The sequence below is a fragment of the Pteropus alecto genome, unplaced genomic scaffold (assembly GCF_000325575.1).
Source record: "Pteropus alecto unplaced genomic scaffold, ASM32557v1 scaffold338, whole genome shotgun sequence".
Taxonomy (NCBI): domain Eukaryota; kingdom Metazoa; phylum Chordata; class Mammalia; order Chiroptera; family Pteropodidae; genus Pteropus; species Pteropus alecto.
In genome coordinates this window covers 389891-410756 of record NW_006441995.1, presented here as the reverse complement: position 1 = coordinate 410756, position 20866 = coordinate 389891, and the positions used below count along the sequence as shown (strand labels likewise).

General features: G+C 37.3%; 1 protein-coding gene across 2 annotated transcripts in view; it reads right to left on the bottom strand.

Moving 5' to 3' along the window:
- SLC1A3 (solute carrier family 1 member 3) overlaps positions 1–20866 on the bottom strand; it is an 82355-nt gene that overhangs the window by 41688 nt on the left and 19801 nt on the right. The window contains exon 3 of one of the 2 annotated variants that reach the window (XM_006919487.3): positions 19681–19818. In XM_006919487.3, the coding sequence (XP_006919549.1) occupies positions 19681–19818 (138 nt within the window). Of the gene's footprint in view, positions 1–19235; positions 19338–19680; positions 19819–20866 lie in introns of those variants that run through there. The other variant, XM_025052156.1, reaches the window with a different exon arrangement.

Here is a 20866-nt window from a genome sequence, read left to right as displayed (position 1 = left end):
AAATAAACAGAGGAAACCAATTGTTAGTGAAAAAAAGCCAGCCCTTATTATCAAGGATAGTCCGTGTAATACTTTATCAGAGTTCTTTAAAATTCCAGTGCTCCCTTGGTCAGAACAAGAATCCATCCTGTCTCTGGCAGCGGCATCAACGCTGCTCTCCTTGATATCAACTTCAAAAGACCCAACCATTTTTAGTTTCCCTTAACAATATAGTTTTGTTTCTTTGAAGATCGTTCAGTGGCTTAAATTTAACTTATACCGAAGAGTCTTTGGGGGAGGGGGGGTGTTCTTTAATGAACACAAAGAAATGGCTCGTAATTAACCTGTAGTTTACTTGTATATCCGTAAGAGGATGTCAACACCAATGCAAGAAGTTGCTCAGGCTGTAGCCATATTTAGGCATAAAAATCAGCAATAATCCAGTACCACAATAAACTAGCTCATCGAGTTAAAGTAAAACTCACTGCTAGGTATGCAAGACATGAGACAGAAGCGGAATAAAGCAGCCCCCAAATTACTGAGAATGGTTAGTTGGCAAGCGTCACTTTGGCTCTAACTGATAGTCAAAGGCAGTAGAAGATGCAGAGAGTTTGAGATTTGAATTTGAGGTCAAGTTAGTGCTTTCGAAAAAAGAAATGTCCTAAAAGAACACAACTTGAGGGGCTCTTCCTGCAATCACCCAAGTGCAGACACCTAAGGAAAGTACAAACATGTACTTTCTTCCTGAATTGAAAATAACCGACCTGGAATTATAGCTCATAACAAAAAGACTTATAATAAATATATGATTCAACAGTATTATAAAGATCTGAACAGAACTTTTAGCAATAGTACCATTCTGTAAATTGAGATGCACCAGGCCATTGAAACAGCTCATAAAATCTACTTCATACCAGTGAGATTCGTATCAGTGCTCCAGTCTTCACATCCACATTCCTTGGAGGGAACTTGAGCATATAACCCAGAGGTCCTCCTGCTTCAGCCTGTCTCTTCCCCTCCACTACCCCCAACCACCTCCTCAGCGCAACCATAGGGGCAGCTGAGGAATGTCTCAATTTAGAGAAGTATTCTGATTGCCTCCCTCAAGAACTAACATTCTGGATAACACAAGTATTTGTACTACACATTTCCAGAAGTAAAATTAGGAAGAAAATAGGGAGAAAGCTATCTGACTCCAGCCGTGTATGGTGTGGCCTTTAAAAACTTCATGTAAAAACTCTAACTGTGAAGGGGAGATTGATAAGCAAAGAGCACTTAGAATGCTCCTTTCAAAAGAGTTGATATTAAAATGTTACACCTACCTTATTGAAAAAAAAATTTAATTGTGGTAAAAAACACATAAAATGTATCATCTTAACTATTTTTAAATGTACAGTTCAGAAGTGTTAAGTATATGCACACTGTTGTGTCTTATTTTTTAAATTAGCTTTATTCTTATCACTATGACTAAATAAATTAACACATTGTATTTTAATGTAACAAAAATTTATAATTGATGCATTATATCTACATTTTAAAGGATTACAACATTATTTCAGTATACACGAAGACTCGATATTTGAATTTTACCATTTTTGGAATGTAAAATGCATAATGATAATACCCAGGCTACATATCTTATAACTTCAAAAGTTTTAGTTAAAACACAAATCTTACAGGTAAAAGCAAGTCCTCCTACACCTAGGACAAACAAAATGTATTAGTAATAAAGTGCCGCTGTAATAGATAATGTCATTCAACTATTTCCTTTTTGGGAGGGAAGGGGAAGTTTATTTCAAAAGAATATGATATTACAGAACTAGTCATTCTCACTATTGTTTTATCATTTACCTTATACTTTGTAATGAGAACTTAAGATTTATTTATTGTAGGTACTGAACATAAAAAAGAATCTTTCTCAAGAATGACCATAACTACAATCTATGACAAGCTTACAGCTATCATTGTATACAATCTAGTGTCCAGAGCTTTTAAGAAGTATAATTTTGACATATAAAGAACTATTACCACACAGAAACAAAAAGACAATCCAATTTAAAAATGTGCAAAGGATCTTAATAGACAATTTTCTGAAGAAGACATACAAATGGTCAATAAGCACATGAAAAGATGCTCAACATCATTAGCTATCAGGGAAATGCAATTAAAACCACAATGAGATGCCACTTCATACCCACTAAGATGTCTATAACCAAAAAGATAAAAACAAGTCTTGGCAGGAATGTGGAGAAATTAGAACCCTTATATACTTCTGGTGGGAATGTAAATAGTGTAGCTACTTTGTAAAACATTCTGGCAGTTCTTCAAAAGTTAAGCATAGTTACCATACAATCCAGCAATTCCACTCCAGAGTATATACCCAAGAGAAATAAAAACATATGTCCATGAATATTCATAGCAGCATTGCTCACAAGTCAAAAAAAAAAAAAGTGAACAACCCAAATGTCCATCAACTGGTGAATGGATAAATAAATTGTGGTATGTCCATACAATGGGATACAGTTGGCTATAAAAAGGAACAAAACACTAATACATTTGACAGCATGGATGAACCTTGAAAACATTCTGCTAAGTGAAAGAAGCCATCACAAAAAACCATATATTGTGCAAGTCAATTTATATGAAGTGTTCTGAAGATAGATCTATAGATAAAGAAAAAAGATTGGTGTTTGCCTAGGGCTGGGGGAATGGAATAATTAGGGGTCATAGCTAAGGTATCTGGAGTTTCTTTTTAGGGTAATGAAAATGTTCTAAAATTGATTATGGTGATGGATGTACAACTCTAAATATACTAAAAGCCACTGAATTATAACTCAAAATGGATAAATTGTATGCATATAATTTATATCTCAATGAAGTTGTTAAAAATAAGTGCAACCTTAAAATAAGAATAATCCATCTACCAATACCAAGAAGTAATTTTAGGGACTATATATAAACAAAGAACCTCTCTTTCTCTTGTAAAATAGGTTTCTATCATTCCAGGGAACAAAGGAAGCTTAGTGGTGAATGGCAACATTTGGCAATGAGTATATCTCTAGAAGTTGAAAGTCTGATATGCATTGCTATATATCCATCTTTCACATAAGGAAACTGTCTTCATGTGATGTATACAACACTTTTCAGGCACTTGCCTTCACTTGGTAGTTGTGAAGTTAGTGTTCAGATGTTTATTTAATGGGAAATCACATAGTGACCAACCCATGTTCCCATAGAACATCTATGTTCTGCAAGCTCAACCCAAATGTTTTCTGCAAAAATCAAAAAGTGTGTCCAATTCAGAGGGGGAGAAAATTAATAGATTACAGTCAACAGATTGAATTCTCTCAATTTTAAGGTTTTTCACTATAAATTAAAAAAAAAATCTTTCTTGCCTTTTACTCATCTGAATAATAGCAGAATAAGGGCTTGAAAACTATGAAATATTATACCTACATGATATTAGAAAATTTGAAATTGTCAGTCAAGCATAGATTTAATAGCATATAGTGTTCATGGAAACGTGCTTATAGTTCTGCTCTTATACCGCATAAGAGCCATATTTTCTCATTCTAAATGTGTTCTTATGTCATTTAGAATTCGATGTGTAAACATTTTTAACGTACCTATAAGAGTGTTATGAATTTTTAGTTTTATTCCTAAATACATTTAAGAACTACTACATTAACGTCTAGTTCTAAGACTATCTTTGGGGTCCATATCAAAGGAATGTTTTCAGATATGTCATTAAATATACTTTCTAAAACTCCAGTATAGAAACTACTAACGTTTTCATTTTTTTTCTTAAATATTTAATGAGTGTAGGTTAGGTATGCTGATATTAAGAATTTTTTTGCATGTATCACTATATTATAATTTGGGAAGTTTTTACAATATACTTTCAGGAAGTTTTAAAATAATAAAACTTCAGCTCTTCACACAAACACCTTTGCGAACAATGCATTTAAATTACAGCTTAACTAGAATTAATACAGTCGGGAAACCTTGATGGACAGAAAAAAATTCTGGAAAAGTTTTAAATTAAAAAAGTTACCAACAGTAGAGGTATGGTTGAACTACAGCACTTTTCAGAGTTGGAAGGACTTTGGAAAAAAGAATACACATACAAAACTATGCTTATACATACACACATTCATATTGTACTGTGATGAAAAACTGTCTCAAAATTTCATAGCGTAAACACTTTATTGCATTATTTCCTACTAAAGATGTATCGTGCTGTTGCTGCAGGGGAGTTTTGCTAATTAATATAAAGCACTGATAGAGAAGTTTGCGCCATAAATGGAACAAAAGTAAAGAGCTTGGCAACACTTTCTTCAAGTGACTGACAGCTCTTGGGGCGTGTGTGTGTTGGAGTAGGACCTTGAAAAACCATAAAATATGTCAAAATCATTTTAAATGGTACACCTGTTATATTTCTTTTGCTTTTAGAAATGTAATGAAATTTCTGGTATTTGCTGCAAAATAATCGAGTAGTTGGAGGGAGTGTAGGTTGCGGAGGGGGCTTAAGGATATTGCAGATCAAATAAGATTGTATATAGATAGAGATTTTTTTCCCAACAGTATTGACAAGTCCTGGTAATATGGATGTCATTTTAATGGGCCAGATCTAAGACACCTACATTTATACTGCTCTTCCTACAGAACTCATCTTAAAAGATTAGCCAACAGTTCCTTCTGACTTGTTCACTTGCCCCCAGAATTACAGAGCTCAGGTTCTAACCAACTTTAATCCAATGCCCTGTGAAAAGAAAGCCCGTTAGTAATTTAGGGGAAGTTTCTTCCCTCTGAAGAAAACTCAGATGCAAACTCAAGCAATTTTTTTTTTTTCAAATACAAATTTGGCAAAATCCCTTTCCTCATATGAGGAAGTCTAGGAAATGAACATTTGAAAACAGTGTTACACCTCTGTGTAGATGTTGATAGGTTAGTAAAGCAAGGGCAATTATGGGTAAACTGGCTTGCAGCCTGGGGAGCTGAGATTATGACAAAGATCTTCTCCACGGAGAAGCTAAAAAGAAGTTTATCTTGTCTGAAAAAAAAAAAAAAAGAATTTGCAGAATCGTAAGACTTGGGAACCAAGATTCTATGCAGACTCAAAACTGGCTGGATCATTTTGGCAGATCAACCCTCCAACAGAGGATACAACCACCCCAAAGCCCTTTTCTGCTTCTCATGAAATGTCCAGTATACATGGAACACAGGAAAGACAGCGTACTCACCCCTAGAAACATACAATCTAAGGCATTGTCACAAAAAGCCTTGTCTGGCTGTAGAAACTTCTCTCTTTCTGTCTCTCTATTTCTTTATCTCTCTGTCTTTCTGCTGGTAGAAACCCCATCTTTTTACCTGGCTTTATGGGACACAAAGAAGTCTTTTATAATGGAATGCAGGTTCCCAATAATTCCCAGGGTAAGCAGTTCTCTTAGCAGAAGTCCAGTCAAATCAGCGTCAAGAGACTGGTGTCCCCGTGTATGTGTGGGAATACTTTTGTGGTTTGCTTTGTATATTTCTATGTTGTTTTACTTATACACATAGTCAGCATTCATTTTATTTAAATGACTTTAAATAAAATCATATGGAATAAATAATGCTATTCCTCTGGGAGTATGTATTAGTAGGGGCCAGGGGAAAGCCAGTGAAGACTTCTTGGAAGAGAGGGTATCTGAACTATTAAGGATCTGAACTAAGTGGTGACATCCCAAAGAACAAGTCTAGAAAAACTGCAAAGTGATGGTCCTCATCTCTGGGTGCACAGTAAAGTCACCTGGAGAACTATAAAAAAAAAAATTCCCAAGCCTCATTTCAGACCAATTAATTGAAGAATTCTGAGATGGGTAGGAGGTGGAGCCTGGGTGGTACATCCCATGTAGCTTAATTAATCTGAATGGGACAGTACAATTTCTCATAATGTGAATGCTAGAAATTAGAAGTGTACAAGTTAGTGTCTCATGAAGAAGCATCCCTGTCACCCAGGTCCCACCCACCACTTGTAGCCTTTAAGCACAAATCTCTAGTGAATTCATCAGGTAATTCGCTTTCCAAGAAGCCATTATAATATCAACAGAAGAAAAGCATCTCTTCCCAACACTTCCCACGGACTTCAATTCCAACAATGGTTTGAAAGGAATGATCAAATTGATAAAAATTTTATTTTTCTTAGAGAAAAATTTAATTTTAAAGGAAACTTTTAAATTTTGTTTTTAATTTTAAGGAAACTTTCTAAAATTTCTTACAAACACAAACTGATCAAAACCACAGGTAAAATTGAAGCTGCTGTAATTCATAGATAAGAAATCCCAACTCGTGCAGGCCAAAACCTTTTGGAAAGTTCCGTCTTACACAGAGCCTTAAGCCTACAGTTTCTGATCTTTCAACTCAAGAAATGTTCCTTTTTTACCAAAAATTTTTTCCCCATAAACATTCAGTTCGGAGGGATTAGGTGACCACAGGCTGAACTCCTCTGAGCCAATGATTTGCTGCAGCTTATACAACCCTCTGGTATTAGCAGAGGGTTGGGTCAAGGTCACTGTCTCTAGTCAGGTATGTGACATCTAGGACACTGGATTCAATTCTGGGAACACAAAAGGGTGCAGGAGAGAGCAACCAGGGTAGAAGTGACTAGAAGAACTGGGCATATGAGAAGAATTGGGACACCTAGACTGAGCTCAGTGCCCTACTGAGACCATCTGACAAACCATCCTTCTCTATTGCTCCACATGATGCAGTTAGGACCATGGGTGGACCTTAAAGGAGGCAGACTTCAGCTCAATAGTCTGGATCATCTGCAAATGGAATGTTCAGGTGGCAGTTGATGGCCATCTTCCAGGGGTGCTGGAGAGGTGTTCCCGCCCTGAGTTCCTGGTTATAGTTTTACCTCTATATGCCTTCCGGCTCAGAGAGCCTCAGGTCTCCCGGCTCCCCTCTGAAAGGGAAAGTTTCTGTGGTTGAAATCCTGTCAGGCATGTCTTCCCTCTGACTCACCATCTGTGAGGCTGCATTCTCAGCAATGACTTTTGCTGGGAACCTCTCAGAGTCCCACATCTGGCTCTTATTGCATTCAATGGTAAAAGAGTCAGGTGTGAGGAAAACAAGGCAGGACCAAAAAACAAAAACAAAAACAAAAACAAAGACCAGCCAAACAAATAGACTCCTTTGCCTGCTAATAGAGTTGTTTCCTGACTAGAGAGCCTGAAAACTGGAGAGTCAGGAAGAGGAAGGGTGGCATTGCCTGTTCCTTACTTTGTTCCCCCACTAGGCTCATCCTGCCTGAGTCACCATTACCCTGTGCTCTCTAGATCACGAATCTATCTCTTAACCACACTTTGAACTCCTTGAGGTCAGGGACCTTGTCTTCTTCATTTTGGTATCCTCAGGCCCCAGAAAAGAAGCCAGTCCATAAAAAACCTCAACAAATGCTTATCGAATGAAATTGTCTGCAATGGCAAAGTAGACATTTTCTGAGACAGCTAGACTTTTAAAAACTCATTATTTTTTTATTTTTTGGACGTATAAATTTCTTTTAAAAATTTTTTTCAGTTACAGTTGACATTTGATATTGTCTTATATTAATTTTGGGTATGCAGCTTAGTGGTTAGACATTTATATAATTTACAAAATGGTCCCCCGGATAAGTCTAGTACCCATCTGGCATTATACATATTATTACAATATTATTGACTACATTCCCTATGCTGTACTTTATATCCCTGTGACTATTTTGTAACTACCAATTTGTACTTAATCCCTTCACCATTTTCATCCAGCCCCCCGATCCTCCTACCATCTGGCAATCATCAATTTGTTCTCTGTATCTATAAGTCTATTTCTGTATTTATGTTTGTTTTTGTTCTTTAGATTCCACATGTAAGTTAAATTATATGGTATTTGTCTTTGTCTGACTAACTTCACTTAGCATAACGCCCTCTAAGTCCACCCACATTGTTGCAAATGGTAAGATTTTATTCTTTTTTATGGCTGAGAAGTATTTCATTGTACATACGTACCACCTCTTCTTTATCCAATTGTCTAGTGATGGGTACTTAGCTTGCTTTCATATCTTGGCTATTGTTATGCTGCAATGAACATAGGGGGCATATATCTTTTCGAATTAATATTTTGGATTTTTTCAGATAAATACCCAGAAGTAGAATTGCTGGGTCATAAGGTAGTCCTATTTTCAATTTCTAAAGAAATCTCCATATTGTTTTCCACAGTGATTGCACCAATTTGGAATCAGCTTTTTTCCATGTCTGCACCAGCACTTGCTGTTTGTTGACTTATTGATGATTGCCATTCTGGCAAGTGTGCGGTGATATTTCATTGCGGTTTTAATTTGCATTTCTCTGCTCATTAGTGACATCGAGCATCTTTTTATGTCTATTGGGCATCTGTATGTCCTCTTTGGAGAAATGTCTATTCAGGTCCTCTGCCCATTTTTAATTGGATTGTTTTTTGATGTTAAGTTGTATGTTTTTTTTTACATTTTGGATATTAATCCCTTATTGGACTTATTGGCAAGTGTCTTCTCATTCAGTAAGTTGTCTTTTCATTTCGTCGATAGTTTCCTTTGCTGTGCAAAAACTTTTTAGTTAGTTTGGTGTAGTCCCATTTGTTTATTGTTTCTTGTTTCCCTATCAGAAAAAATATAACTAAGAACAATGTCAGAGATTTACTGCTTATGTTTTCTTCTAGGATTTTTATGGTTTCGGGTCTTACATTTAAGTTTAATCCATTTTGAGTTTATTCTTGTATATGGTATAAGAAGGTGGTCTGGTTTTATTTTTTTTTGCATATATCTCTCCAGTTTTCCCAACACCATTTATTGAATAGACGTCTTTGCTACATTATATATGCTTACCTCCTTTGTCATAGATTAATTGATCATGTAGGTGTGGTTTTATTTCTAGACTCTCTATTCCGTTCTATTGATTTATGTGTCTATTTTTATGCCAGGATCATTGGTTTTGATTACTATAGTCTTGTAGTATAGTTTGATATCAGGTAGCATGATACCTCCAACTTCGTTCTTCTTTCTCAAAGTTTTTTTTTTTTTGGCTATTCAGGGTCTTTCATGGTTCCATATAAATTTTTAAGATTATTTGTTTTAGTTCTGTGAAAAATGCCATTGGTATTTTGATAGGAATTGCATTGAATCTATAGATTGCTTAGGGTAGTATGGACATTTTAATAATGCCAATTCTTCCTATCCATGAATATGATAGGTGCTTCCATTTATTTGTGTCTTCTTCAATTTCTTTCTTCAATGTCTTATAATTTTCTGAGTACAGGTCTTTTATCTCCTTGATTAAATTATTACTAGGTATTTTTTTTTATGTAATTGTAAATGAAATTGTTTTCTTAATTTCTTTTTCTGAGAGTTAGTTATTGGTGTATAAAAATGCAACCAATTTCTATATATTAATTTTGTATCCTGCTACTTTACTGAATTCGTTTGTAAGTTCTAATAGTTTTTTTTTTTTTTTTTAGTGGAAACTTTAGAGTTCTCTATATAATCATGTGATCTTCAAACAATGACAGTTTTACATCTTTCTTTCCAATTTGGATGCCTTTTATTTCTTTTTCTGTTTTTGATTGCTGTGGCTAGAACTTCCAATACTATGCTGAATAAAAGTGGTGAACGTAAACATCCTTTTCTTGTTCCTGACCTTAAGGAAAATTCTTTTAGTTTTTCCTTACTGAGTATGTTAACTGTGGTTTTGTCATATACGGCCTTTATTATGTTGAAGTATTCCCTCTATTCCCAGTTTGCTGAGAGTTTTTATCAAAAATGGATGCTGGATTTTGTCAAATGCTTTTTCTGCATCTATTGATATGCTCATATGATTTTTATACTTTATTTTCTTTATGTGATCACATCAATTGATTTGTAGATATTGAACCAACTTTGCATCCCAGGAATAAATCCCACTTGATCATGGTGTATGATCTTTTTTATGTATTGCTGAATTGGGTTTGCTAATATTTTTTAAGGGTTTTTGCATTATGTTCATCAGGAATATTGGCCTATAATTTTCTTCTTTTGCAATGTCTTTGTCTGTTTTTGAAATAGGATTATGGTGAACTCGTAAAATGAGCTAGGGAGCCTTCCCTCCTCTTGCATTTTTTGGAATAGTTTAGAAGGCTAGGTGTTAATTCTTTGAATGTTTAGTAAAATTCACCCGCGAAGCCATCTGGTCAAAGACTTGTTTTTTGGGAGTTTTTTGGTCATTGATTCAGTTTTGATAGTAGTGATTGGTTAGTTTGGATTTTCTGTTTCTTCTTGACTCAGTCTTGAGAGGTTGTATTTTTTTAGGAATTTAGAAATTCCAGATTGTCCAATATTTTGGCAAATAATTGTTCATAGTATTTTTTTATAATCCTTGATATTTTTGTGGTATCAGTTGTCACTTTTCCTCTTCCATTTCTGATTTTATTTATTTGAGTCTTCTCTCTTTTTCTCTTGATGAGTCTGGTTAAAGGTTTGTCAATTTTGTTTATCTTTTCAAAGAACTAGCTTTTGGTTTCATTGATCTTTTGTATTGTTTTCTTAGACTCGTGTTTATTTCTGCTCTGATCTTTATTATTTCCTTCTTTTTACTCTGGGCTTTGTTTGTTGTTCTTTTTCTAGTTCCTTTAAGTGTAAAGCTAGATTGTTTATTTAAAATTTTTCTTGTTTCTTGAGATAGGCCTGTATTGCTATAAATGTCCCTCTTAGGGCTGTTTTTGTTGTGTCCCATAGATTTGGGGTCATTGTGTTTTCATTTGTCTCAAGATATCTTTGGCTTTCTTCCTGGATCTCATTGTTAACCCATTTATTGTTTAGTAGCATGTTATTAGCCTCCATATGTTTGTGTGTTTTTCAGTTTTTTTTCTTGCAATTGATTTCTAGTTTTATACCATTGTGGTTGGAGAATATGTTTGATATAATTTCAATCTTTTTAAATTTATTGAGACTTATTTTGTGGCCTACCACATGTTTTATCCTGGAAAATGCTCCATGTGAACTTGAAAAGAATATATTTTCTGCTGCTTTGGGGTGAAATGCTCTAAAAATGTCAATTAAATCCATCCGGTCTAATATGTCATTTAAGACTGCTGTTTCCTTGTTGATTCTCTGCCTGGAAGATCTATCCATTGATGTCAATGGGGTGTTAAAGTCCTCTCCTATGACTCCTGCTGCTTTTAAGATTTCCTCTTTGTCTTTAACTTTTGCAGTTTTAATTATAATGTGTCTTGGTGTGGGCCTCTTTGGATTCATCTTGTTTGAGACTCTATGTGCTTTCTGGACTTGTATGTCTGTTTCCCTCACCAGGTTAGGGAAGTTTTCAGTCATTATGTCTTCATAGATTCTCGATCTCTTATTCTTTCTCTTCTCCTTCTGGTACCCCACCCTATGATGTGAATGTTGTTACACTTGACATTGTCCCAGAGGTCTCTTAAACTCTCATTTTTAAAAATTCTTTTTGTCTTGTTGCTGTTTGATTGGTGTTTTCTGCTACCTTATCTTCCAAATCACTGATTTAATCCTCTGCTTTATCCAATCTGCTGTTGATTTCTTCTAGTGTATTCTTCACTTCAGTTATTGTATTCTTCATTTCTGATTGGTTCTTTACCATGGTTTTTACACTCTTATTATACTATCTCTTCGTTGAAATTCTCACTAAGTTCCTTGAGTAGCCTTATAACCAATGTTTTGAACACTGTATCTAGTAGATTGCTTGCCTCCATTTCGTTTAGTTCTTTTTCTGGAGTTTTCTCCTGTTCTTTTATTTGTGACATGTTTCTTTGTCTCCTCATTTTGGCTGCCTTTCTGTATTTGTTGCTATATATCAGGTGGATCTGCTATGTCTCCCAGTCTTGGCAGGGTAGTCTTATGTAGTAGGTGTCCTGCGGGGCCCAGTGGTGCAATCTCCCTGATCACCTGAGCTGGGTTTCCCAGAAGTGTCCCTTGTGTGCATTGTGTGTGCTCTCCTGTTGTAGTTGAGCCTTGACTGCTGTTGGTACATCAGTGGTTGATCCTCAGGCTGACTGCTGTGAGGATTGGCTGTAACCACAGCATACAAGCTGCTGTGCAGGAGCTGACCTCATGAAATAGGATTTGCCTTAGTGGGGTCTGGTGCCTGTTGAGATGACCCATTGGGTGTGCCATGTGTAGAGATAATCAGGTAGTGCTCTGTTGTGGTCTGAAGGTGACCACTGGATGTGTTAATTCTGGGACCTCTTGCAAGGGGCTCTGGTGCAAGCCAAGGTCAGCTGCTGCTTGTGACTGGCTGGCAGGCTACCTGGTAGAAGCTACAAAGCAATCTGCAGTTGGTAGCTGCCTATGTTGGACCTGGAGGTGCATGGGAGAGTACATACTGTGAACCAGTGCCAGCTGCCACCAATACCAGGCTTGTCACTGCCTGCCAACTGCCTGTAAGGCTCGGTCACTAAAAGAGCCCCTAGTGATACATGAGTTGGGTGAGGCAGCATCTTAGGGAGCCACCATGGTGAGGCAAGTGGTATTCACCAGATTAATATAGATTTAGATTTGGCACCAGTGCTGAGCCTATGGCCACTCAGCAAAAGGCACAGGGCACATTTAGGCCATCTGTCGTCTGCCTGGGGCCTGCAGTGCTTTAGGAATTTTTTAAGGAAGACTGCAGTGTGGGCCAAGGCCAGTTGCCTGCCCTTGAAAGAGGCTCCAGTGGGGCATAAGTTGGGTGGGGCACAGTCTCAGGGATCATCAGGGTGGAGCAAGTGGATTTCACCAGGCTAATGCAAATTCAGCTTTAGCTATTTGAGAGGAGGGTCCAATATAGAGACAATGGCAGCTGTCCCTTTAGCTGTTGTCCTGAAGTCACAAAACTCAATTTCTCACTGTATGTCTCTGGTGCCTGCCGAGCTGCTGTCTGTCTGCCAGTGCCCAGGGTGAGTGCTTGCAAGTGAGTGAGTCTGTGCTTGGGCCCTTTAAGAGGATGCCTGGCTTTCCAGTAGTCTTCTGTCTCACCTGGATGAACTGGACTCCCTGCTCATTTTCATAGCCAGATGTTGTGGAGGCTTCTCTTCCTGGCATTGGTGCTCTGGGCAGGAAAGCCCAGTGTGAGACTGAGACCCCTCACTCCTCAGAGGGGATCTCTGTGTCTGAGGTATCCCTCCCAATTCTTGACTGCTACATGTGGGTGTGGGATCAGTATGTTTGAGTCTCTACCCCTCCTATCAGTCTCTATGCATTTTCTTCTTTATATCCTTAGTTATAGGACTTCTGTTCAGCTAGTCTTCAGATGGTTCTTCAGGTTGATTTTTCTATAATTTAGTTGTATATTTTGATGCGGTTATGGGAGGAGGTCATGGTCACAGCATTTACCAACTCCACCATCTTGACAAGAACATGGAAGTATGGGACAGCTAGACTTAAAAGACTTTGTGCACATCTTACCAAAGTCCAAATCTACTAAAAAAATAAGTATAAATAAGTAAGAAATGCATTTAATCACCAAGATATCTTTTGCATATAATGCAAAAAGCCATTACCCCTTAGATGGGTCTCCCATTACATCCTACAACCTCTCTCCCTGGATGGACAGTACTTGGCCTTGCTTCCAATGTTTCTGAACAGCCCTAGAAAGAAAATAAAGTGAAACCATCCTGTTGGCTTCAAATGAGCTGGGTTAAAACTTCTTTCTGGCTGATTTCCAGGCTACAATGATGGGTGTCCACATGTTGAGACAGAGACTCAGTTTGTCTAAAGTTTTGGTTAGCTGGAAAGATCTGCTCACAGCATGTAAGCAGAGTGTGGAATTTGCTGCTGAATGGATTCCAGGGTGCCACACACTGGGCCTGGAGTTTCTCAGGAAAGACTAGGGAGTTGTATAACAAATGATAATATTTAGAATTATGCAGCTGTCATAAGGTAATCACATCTCATGCTGCAGGGCAGAAACCAATCCCCTTCAGTTGAGAGGAAGGAATTCTCTCTGGCTCCTATGTTGTTACTTGATTAACTTCATGGTTTCTCTAATTTACCCTTAAATAGAAAAGTGATTGCTGCAAGGATCGCAGACAAATGAGACACATGGAATCTGGAGCTCGACTGAGCACGTTACCTGTCCCTGAACTGAGCTCTCTTTTCTTGCTCTAGAATGATCATTTACACAATGTGGACTACCAGGACAAGTCTTACTGCCACTACTCATTGCCAGTAGCTACCACTAATTGAGCAGATACTGTATCAGGTATAAATCCACAAAATGCCATGACATAGGTACCATCATCACCTTCATTTTACAGAGAATGAAAGGGAGGCCCAAAGAAACTCCTCCCCACCTAAGATAGATATTTTTTTCTTCAATAAAAAGTATACGTCAGGGAAACAGGATAAATCTACAGTCCTTTTTCTTGTACATAAGTGTTTGTAGTGTTTCAAATAGGCCTCAGCTATACCCCAGAGAAATGACAATAAATAGTTAAAAATATTAAATTTTTCTTAAGTGATTTCTCTCATTTTTGCAAGTCCTTAACAAACCCTTGACATGTCCAAGGATTAAGAATTGTCTAGTGCATTTTTCGCCCTCTTCCATTAAATAAAATGACAAAATTTGAGATCACTCTTATTGCAACTGTCATTTCTCCAAAGCCAAGGGTCATACTTTGAGGTATATTTATTGTCTCTACTTTTATTTCCTCAGATAAGAGAGCCCCTTGCTGGTGATTGAAGCTTGGTGGCTTGACCTATAATTAAGTCCCACATTCCATTGAATTCATTGGTCTATAAATTTGGGAGGAAGCTGCCTAAGGAATATATGACACATATCATGGAGCTTGTCTTATGAAGGAGGGATTACAGGCAGGCAGGTATTTTGTTTGTTTGATGTGTGTGTGTGTGTGTGTGTGTGTGTGTGTGTGTGTGTGCGCGTGCGTGCATGCTTCATTCTAGATGCAAAAAAGGAACTGTTAAAGTTTTCCAAGAACAAATGGGTTCTAAAGATCTGTCCTTAGAGATGTTTAGGCAGAAGCTGGACAATGATTTGAAAGGGATATTAAAGGGATGATTGGACTAGATCAGTGTTTCCCAAATCAGAGTAAATACAGTAGTATTTATTTATTCTTTTGGTACAGAAACCTCTCCTTAATTTTAAATCATGTAGTGATTACAGGTAAGACAAAGTCTTACTTAGGTGCTCGGTGCTCATGTGTACTTAACATCTCTTTAACATTTACATCCCTCCCTCTTTTTAAATGAATGTGGCAGGCAATAGTATTAATCTAGACTTTTATTACGTTGTGATTTATTATCTCCTTCACAAGATAAGTATCTATTTGATTTGAGGTATTGGAAGGAAAGTATGTTGATTTAAAGAACATTTGCAGTAAATGATGGTGATGCTGTGGCTCGAACAAATCAAATTTGGGATCATGTTCTTAAAATCAATCAAATCGTCTCTTTCTTGCTGGGAGTACACAGGACCATACTTGCTTCCTTATAGTTGAAATTGGAATTTGCTTACATATATTGTATGATTTAAAAAATGGAAAGAAGACTCCCCCTCTGAGCCCAACATACGTCTTCTTGGGGATTATATTTGTATTCATTCATGTATCCTCTGGGCCTAGCTCAGTATCTGAGATAGCAAGAGCTCAAAAAATAGCTGTTAAAATATGAATAAATGAATGAATGTTAAAAGATAAATATCGTGTATTTTTTAATCCTTCCTCCAGTATGCCCTACCATAGGTCCCAGACATTGCTGGTACTTTTACTGTTGCAGTAGATACTCCCTCACCAACCTTTTACTTATAATTTGCCCAACCCCACAGTGATTGTTTGTCAAAAGTGATTCCCCTGCATCCTCCCTTCCAGAAAATCGGAGACAGGAAAGATTTCTTTTTAGGTAAGTGATTACTTAGAATGAGAAAAGAAGAAAGCACTAGTTTTTGAGGAGGAGTGAATACTTAGAATGAGAAAATAAGGAGTGAATACTTAGATGAGAAAAGAAGAAAGCACTAGTTTTTGAAAAGATTCAGAAGTAGAAAGGAAATGATAATTATGTCTACATAGCACAACCTGAAATGGAGTTTAATTATTATCTAGTAAATTTAATCAGGCTAAACCAGCCAAACCAACTTATATTTTTTGGTAAGAAATATCTAGTTTGGCTGTCTGTCCTGACCAAATCAACAGAAATTGGTGCCAAACCCTTATTTTATTTTCTGGTGTGTTGGCACAGACATATTCTTCTTGTTCAAAAAAAAAAAACAATACTTGAGTACAAATCTAGCCATTAGGCTTTCTCTCAGCATCTCGTTGGCAACATCTAGAATACTAAGACACACCAAGGATGTTTATAAAGATTGGAATTTAAAGTTAAGGAAAAAGAGAACAAGGTTTGCAGCGGCTTTTTAGGTGCAACTCAGAAACACTGCTGTTTCAAGTACGACCAACTTAGATTTCAATGTGACTTTAGGACAATTAAATTTATAGGATCTTTTAAAAGAAAATGCCTAATCCAAGAAAAGCAATAAGGGTTTTATGCATTTCAATTTCTGTCTGCACAGACCCTGGGACTTTTGAACTTTAGAGCACTAAGTCTGTCAGCATTTTCCCACTGGGAAATACTTTCTATGGGAGCGTGGCCTCTAAGTTCTTATTCTGGTGCTCCTGTTGGGTGCAGAAAAGACCAGCACAGCTATGACACAATGTGGTGATACCCAGAAAATGGAGAGGAGGGTTTTCTAATAGCTATTTGTTTAGTGTGTAACAAACATGATATTTAGGAGCTGATTCCATGTTGAATAAGCTTTGGCATGGAACTGTCAACAGTGGAATAAGGTAACACATGAAACCTAGTGCTAGTCCGATGGGTACACAAGTTGATCAGTGCATTTCTTATCATTTATAGCACTGACGCTCAAACTTGAGTTCCAATATTGGTAGCCCAAGGGTTGCATTGGGCCTGCAAATGTGCTTTGTTTGGCTTGCACTGTTATGTTCTGTTAACTGAACAAACATATAAAAATCTCGAGGCTCTTAAAACTTTTTAGATTTTTATGAATTCTCTTGAAAAATTAGAAGATTTGGGCCTTGGTGACACATGGAAACAATTGGCTGGAGCTGATACTTTTCAGGTCACAATAGCCTCCTTGCCTCCATTTGTCTACACTCTTCTGTAGCTGAGTCACTTTGCACTTATCTTCACACTTGGCCATGGTATTTTATCTGTTGAAGAGAAGTATTTCTCTGTACCCATGATTGTATCAAAGTAGGAAAACAAACAGTAGCCTGAAATGGCAGTTTCATATATATAGGTCACCTGCTTGGCTACTGGAGGCATTTGAGTTTGCTTTTCTATTCTACAATAGTGAAGCCTGACTTAGTTCCCTCCCTAGGCAACATGTTCTCCAGTAACATCTCCCAATACACACAGGGGTGTGTGTACTTGGAGGAATATCCTGTACTTCTCATTCTCACTGGGTCCTACCCCACTTTGGTTTAGAATCATTGTAATAAAATGCTGATGGAAATTCTTATTGAATCAATCATTCATTCCAATTAATTATAAGTATTTAAATTGCTGTGTAGCTTGGGAATTACTTGTTTGAGATTAACACCTTAAAAAGATCTTTGGCAAACAAATAATTATGTCCCTTGTCTTAACACAATCCTGAAAAAGAGCTGACACTCTCTTAAAGGTCCCGAGTAACAGCATTCACACTTGCAATTAGGTTACATTTTAAAAGTTCCATTTATATTGGTTGCTTACAGCTTATAACTCTTTTCTCTTTAATGATATTATAAATGTTGATGATTTCTCCAAGATTTACCTATGAATTTCCTTTTAACCATGCAAAAAAGGACTGTGTCATAGTTTTTTTCTTTCCCTGAAAAATTACTCAATAAAAGCTCTTATTTCTTCAATAAAGTTGATGTATTAAGTATTAGAAAATACCAGGAAATTCCACTTCAAGGTAACTGTCAGCTAAGGTTACAACTAAAGTTACTAGTAATATTTTCTCAAATTGTACCTAACAAGGGCTTTCCACTTATAAAGGGTAACATGGTGGGTTTTTAACATAATTACCAGAAAGCAGAAACCTCTAAACACTTGAAGAGATAGTATAAAGAAATCCAGGACCCCTCTGCATCCAGGAAAACTGCAGGTACTCAATTCAGACGCCAGCCAGTAGGAACGGTGAAGAGGGACTCCCTGCTCCACTAAATAAAATGGTAGATATGAGTTCTGGCCTCTACATGCTCACTGCAAAGAACTCGTTTCCCAGAAAAATGATAGCACATGGATAATAAAATGAGGTTGAGCCCTCACATCAGCATTGATCTAGCTTCTGTGATAAGAATTGAGGTTAAAATGATTATCCCTGGTCAGCAAGGAGCCAGGCCAGTTTCAAAAACAAGTGCCCCGAATCATCCTGTCTGCATGATTGTTTTATGGGCTTTTCTTCCTCCAACGGGGCACTTCCTGTACATGCAATCACTTGTTTAAAGACCTGGACAAGTGGACGCCAGCAGAGATCTGCCAAGCATTGAGGAAAAATCTGACATAATTTCTGTCCAAGTAATAGCCAGTGCCCTAAGGCATGTAGGACTTAGAATCTTGCCCCATGACTTTTGAGTTGTACGATGAAGTTCTTATTACACAGAGGCCTTGAAAGGAGATTATAAATATCCTTGAGAACAAAATAAAAGAGGAAAAGATGTTCAGAGCCGGCTCACATAGGTGGAGTGAATTGCCTAAGGGGAGACAGTGAGCCAAGGGTGGAAAAGAGAACAGGGTCAGTAATACCTGAGTTCTGGGCTTTAGCTATAAACCCAGAAACCATCCTGCTGGGGCAGTGTCTATGGACATTGCTTCTCCAAGTCAGAGATGTGCTGTGGGGAAAGAGAAGAGTGGGCAGGAAGGAATGTACAGAAACAGTTTTATGCAACTTCTTGTCTCCGTTTGTATTCACCAATCGCACATACAAATGACTCTAACCATTTCCCACGCAGGAGTAAATTGTTATCTCGCTGGCATAGAAAATAGAATCCTATCCTGCAAAGCTTCCATTTGTTGAAAAGCCAAGTGTCAACTGACAAAATATCTGGATGGGGAAATCTCCCACCCCCTCCCCATTCTCCCACCATTGTGAAAGGTAATGGGGGTGGGGGACAACTGGAGAAGGAATGAAATCATGCGGGTTCACCAGGAAAAGATAAAGTGTTGGTGGCATCAGAGTTGGTGAGTGTGTTGTGGGCATTACCTCTTGATGAGGCTTCCAAGAAGGCTCCCGCTCAAGTCCTGGTGGCTCTGAGAACAAGCATTCTTGCATCAATAGCTAATAGGCTGTCCAACCAGATGTTATCTGGGTGGGATAAGAGGGTGAGAAAACAGACCTGTTGTACGCTGTTGTCAACTGTATCGCTGTGGTCAGAGAAGGCTGGTTGTGTAGTGTTTAGCAGGGCGCCTCTTTCGAAGTGAGGCAGACTAAATTACGTGGTTGTTTAAATCCATTTCCTCTTGTGATTGGTAAATACGAGTTATAATCATTCATGCATTACTAAAGCCTCCTTTCCATCATTTTGAAGGGGTTTTTTTTTTTTTTTTTGGTCTAGAACAGAGCATGCATCCAGCAGAAACCTAAAGCATTTATTTTTCTAAGCGATCTTTTGTAATAAGCACACTTTTAACAAAACTGCCTAAGGTACCTGTGACAAGACTGGAGATGATAAGCGGTAACACCAGCATCTGTAACATCCTCATCAGAAGCTCCCCAGGGAAGGAGAAGTACTTGACTTCCCGATAGGTCATTTTGTATGGTCGGAGGGCAAATCCGAGGATTGTACCTGAAGGGAAAACAAACAAAAAGAAAAAAAAGAAAAATTAAGTCTTTTTTGAAACTGAAGCAATAATCCTAGAAAAATGAACAAGCATTTGGCGGGTGATCATGCCTGTTTGACAAGAGTAAATTTATTTAAGCGGCAAATATTTGTGCTGCTTTAAGAGAAAGGAGTGTGCCTATCTTTTCAGTCCTAGTCTGGCAGAGTCTGGCTGAATCCAGGGCTTCAAGCGGAACTCACAGAAAAAATTTTCCTGGCTTTAGCAAATGAAAAATTTCTTTGTCTAACTTAAATGCAGTGGAACCAATTTTGACATGGCTCAGTACAGAGTTACAAAGATAGGGGCATAACTAGGAGACAAATCATGTATCCATGAACAAGGCAATATAAAAAAATAAAAGCCTTATTATAATGGGGTTCCTTTGTAATAACAGATGCTAGAATGGCTAGCATAACCACTTATAAAGAGTAGTATAAATTTATTTTTTTTCCAATTAAAAAAAACTCCTCTTGTTCACATTGTTAATCCATTTACATCACCTCCCTGCCTGTACACCACACTTTCCGTCTACATGATCTTGATGTCGCCTTGGTAACTGCATTGTACAGACTTATTATTTGCTGGCAAGAGAAGACTGCAAAATGAGCAGAGACTTTTTTCCAAAAATTTTCCCTGAAAATTTAGGGAAAATTAGGGGAAAGAGAAAGTAATTTCCCCCTTAATTCTCCTTCTGCTCCTGGAACTTTGAGATCTATATCTTTAAATGATACCTTTACATGTATAATCAAATTATGCATGATACGTACAGACTTATTATTTGCTGGCAAGAGAAGACTGCAAAATGAGCAGAGACTTTTTTCCAAAAATTTTCCCTGAAAATTTAGGGAAAATTAGGGGAAAGAGAAAGTAATTTCCCCCTTAATTCTCCTTCTGCTCCTGGAACTTTGAGATCTATATCTTTAAATGATACCTTTACATGTATAATCAAATTATGCATGATACTTTTGAAATGTTTGGAAGTTAACAAAGATATTGAATAAATTACTCCCTCTC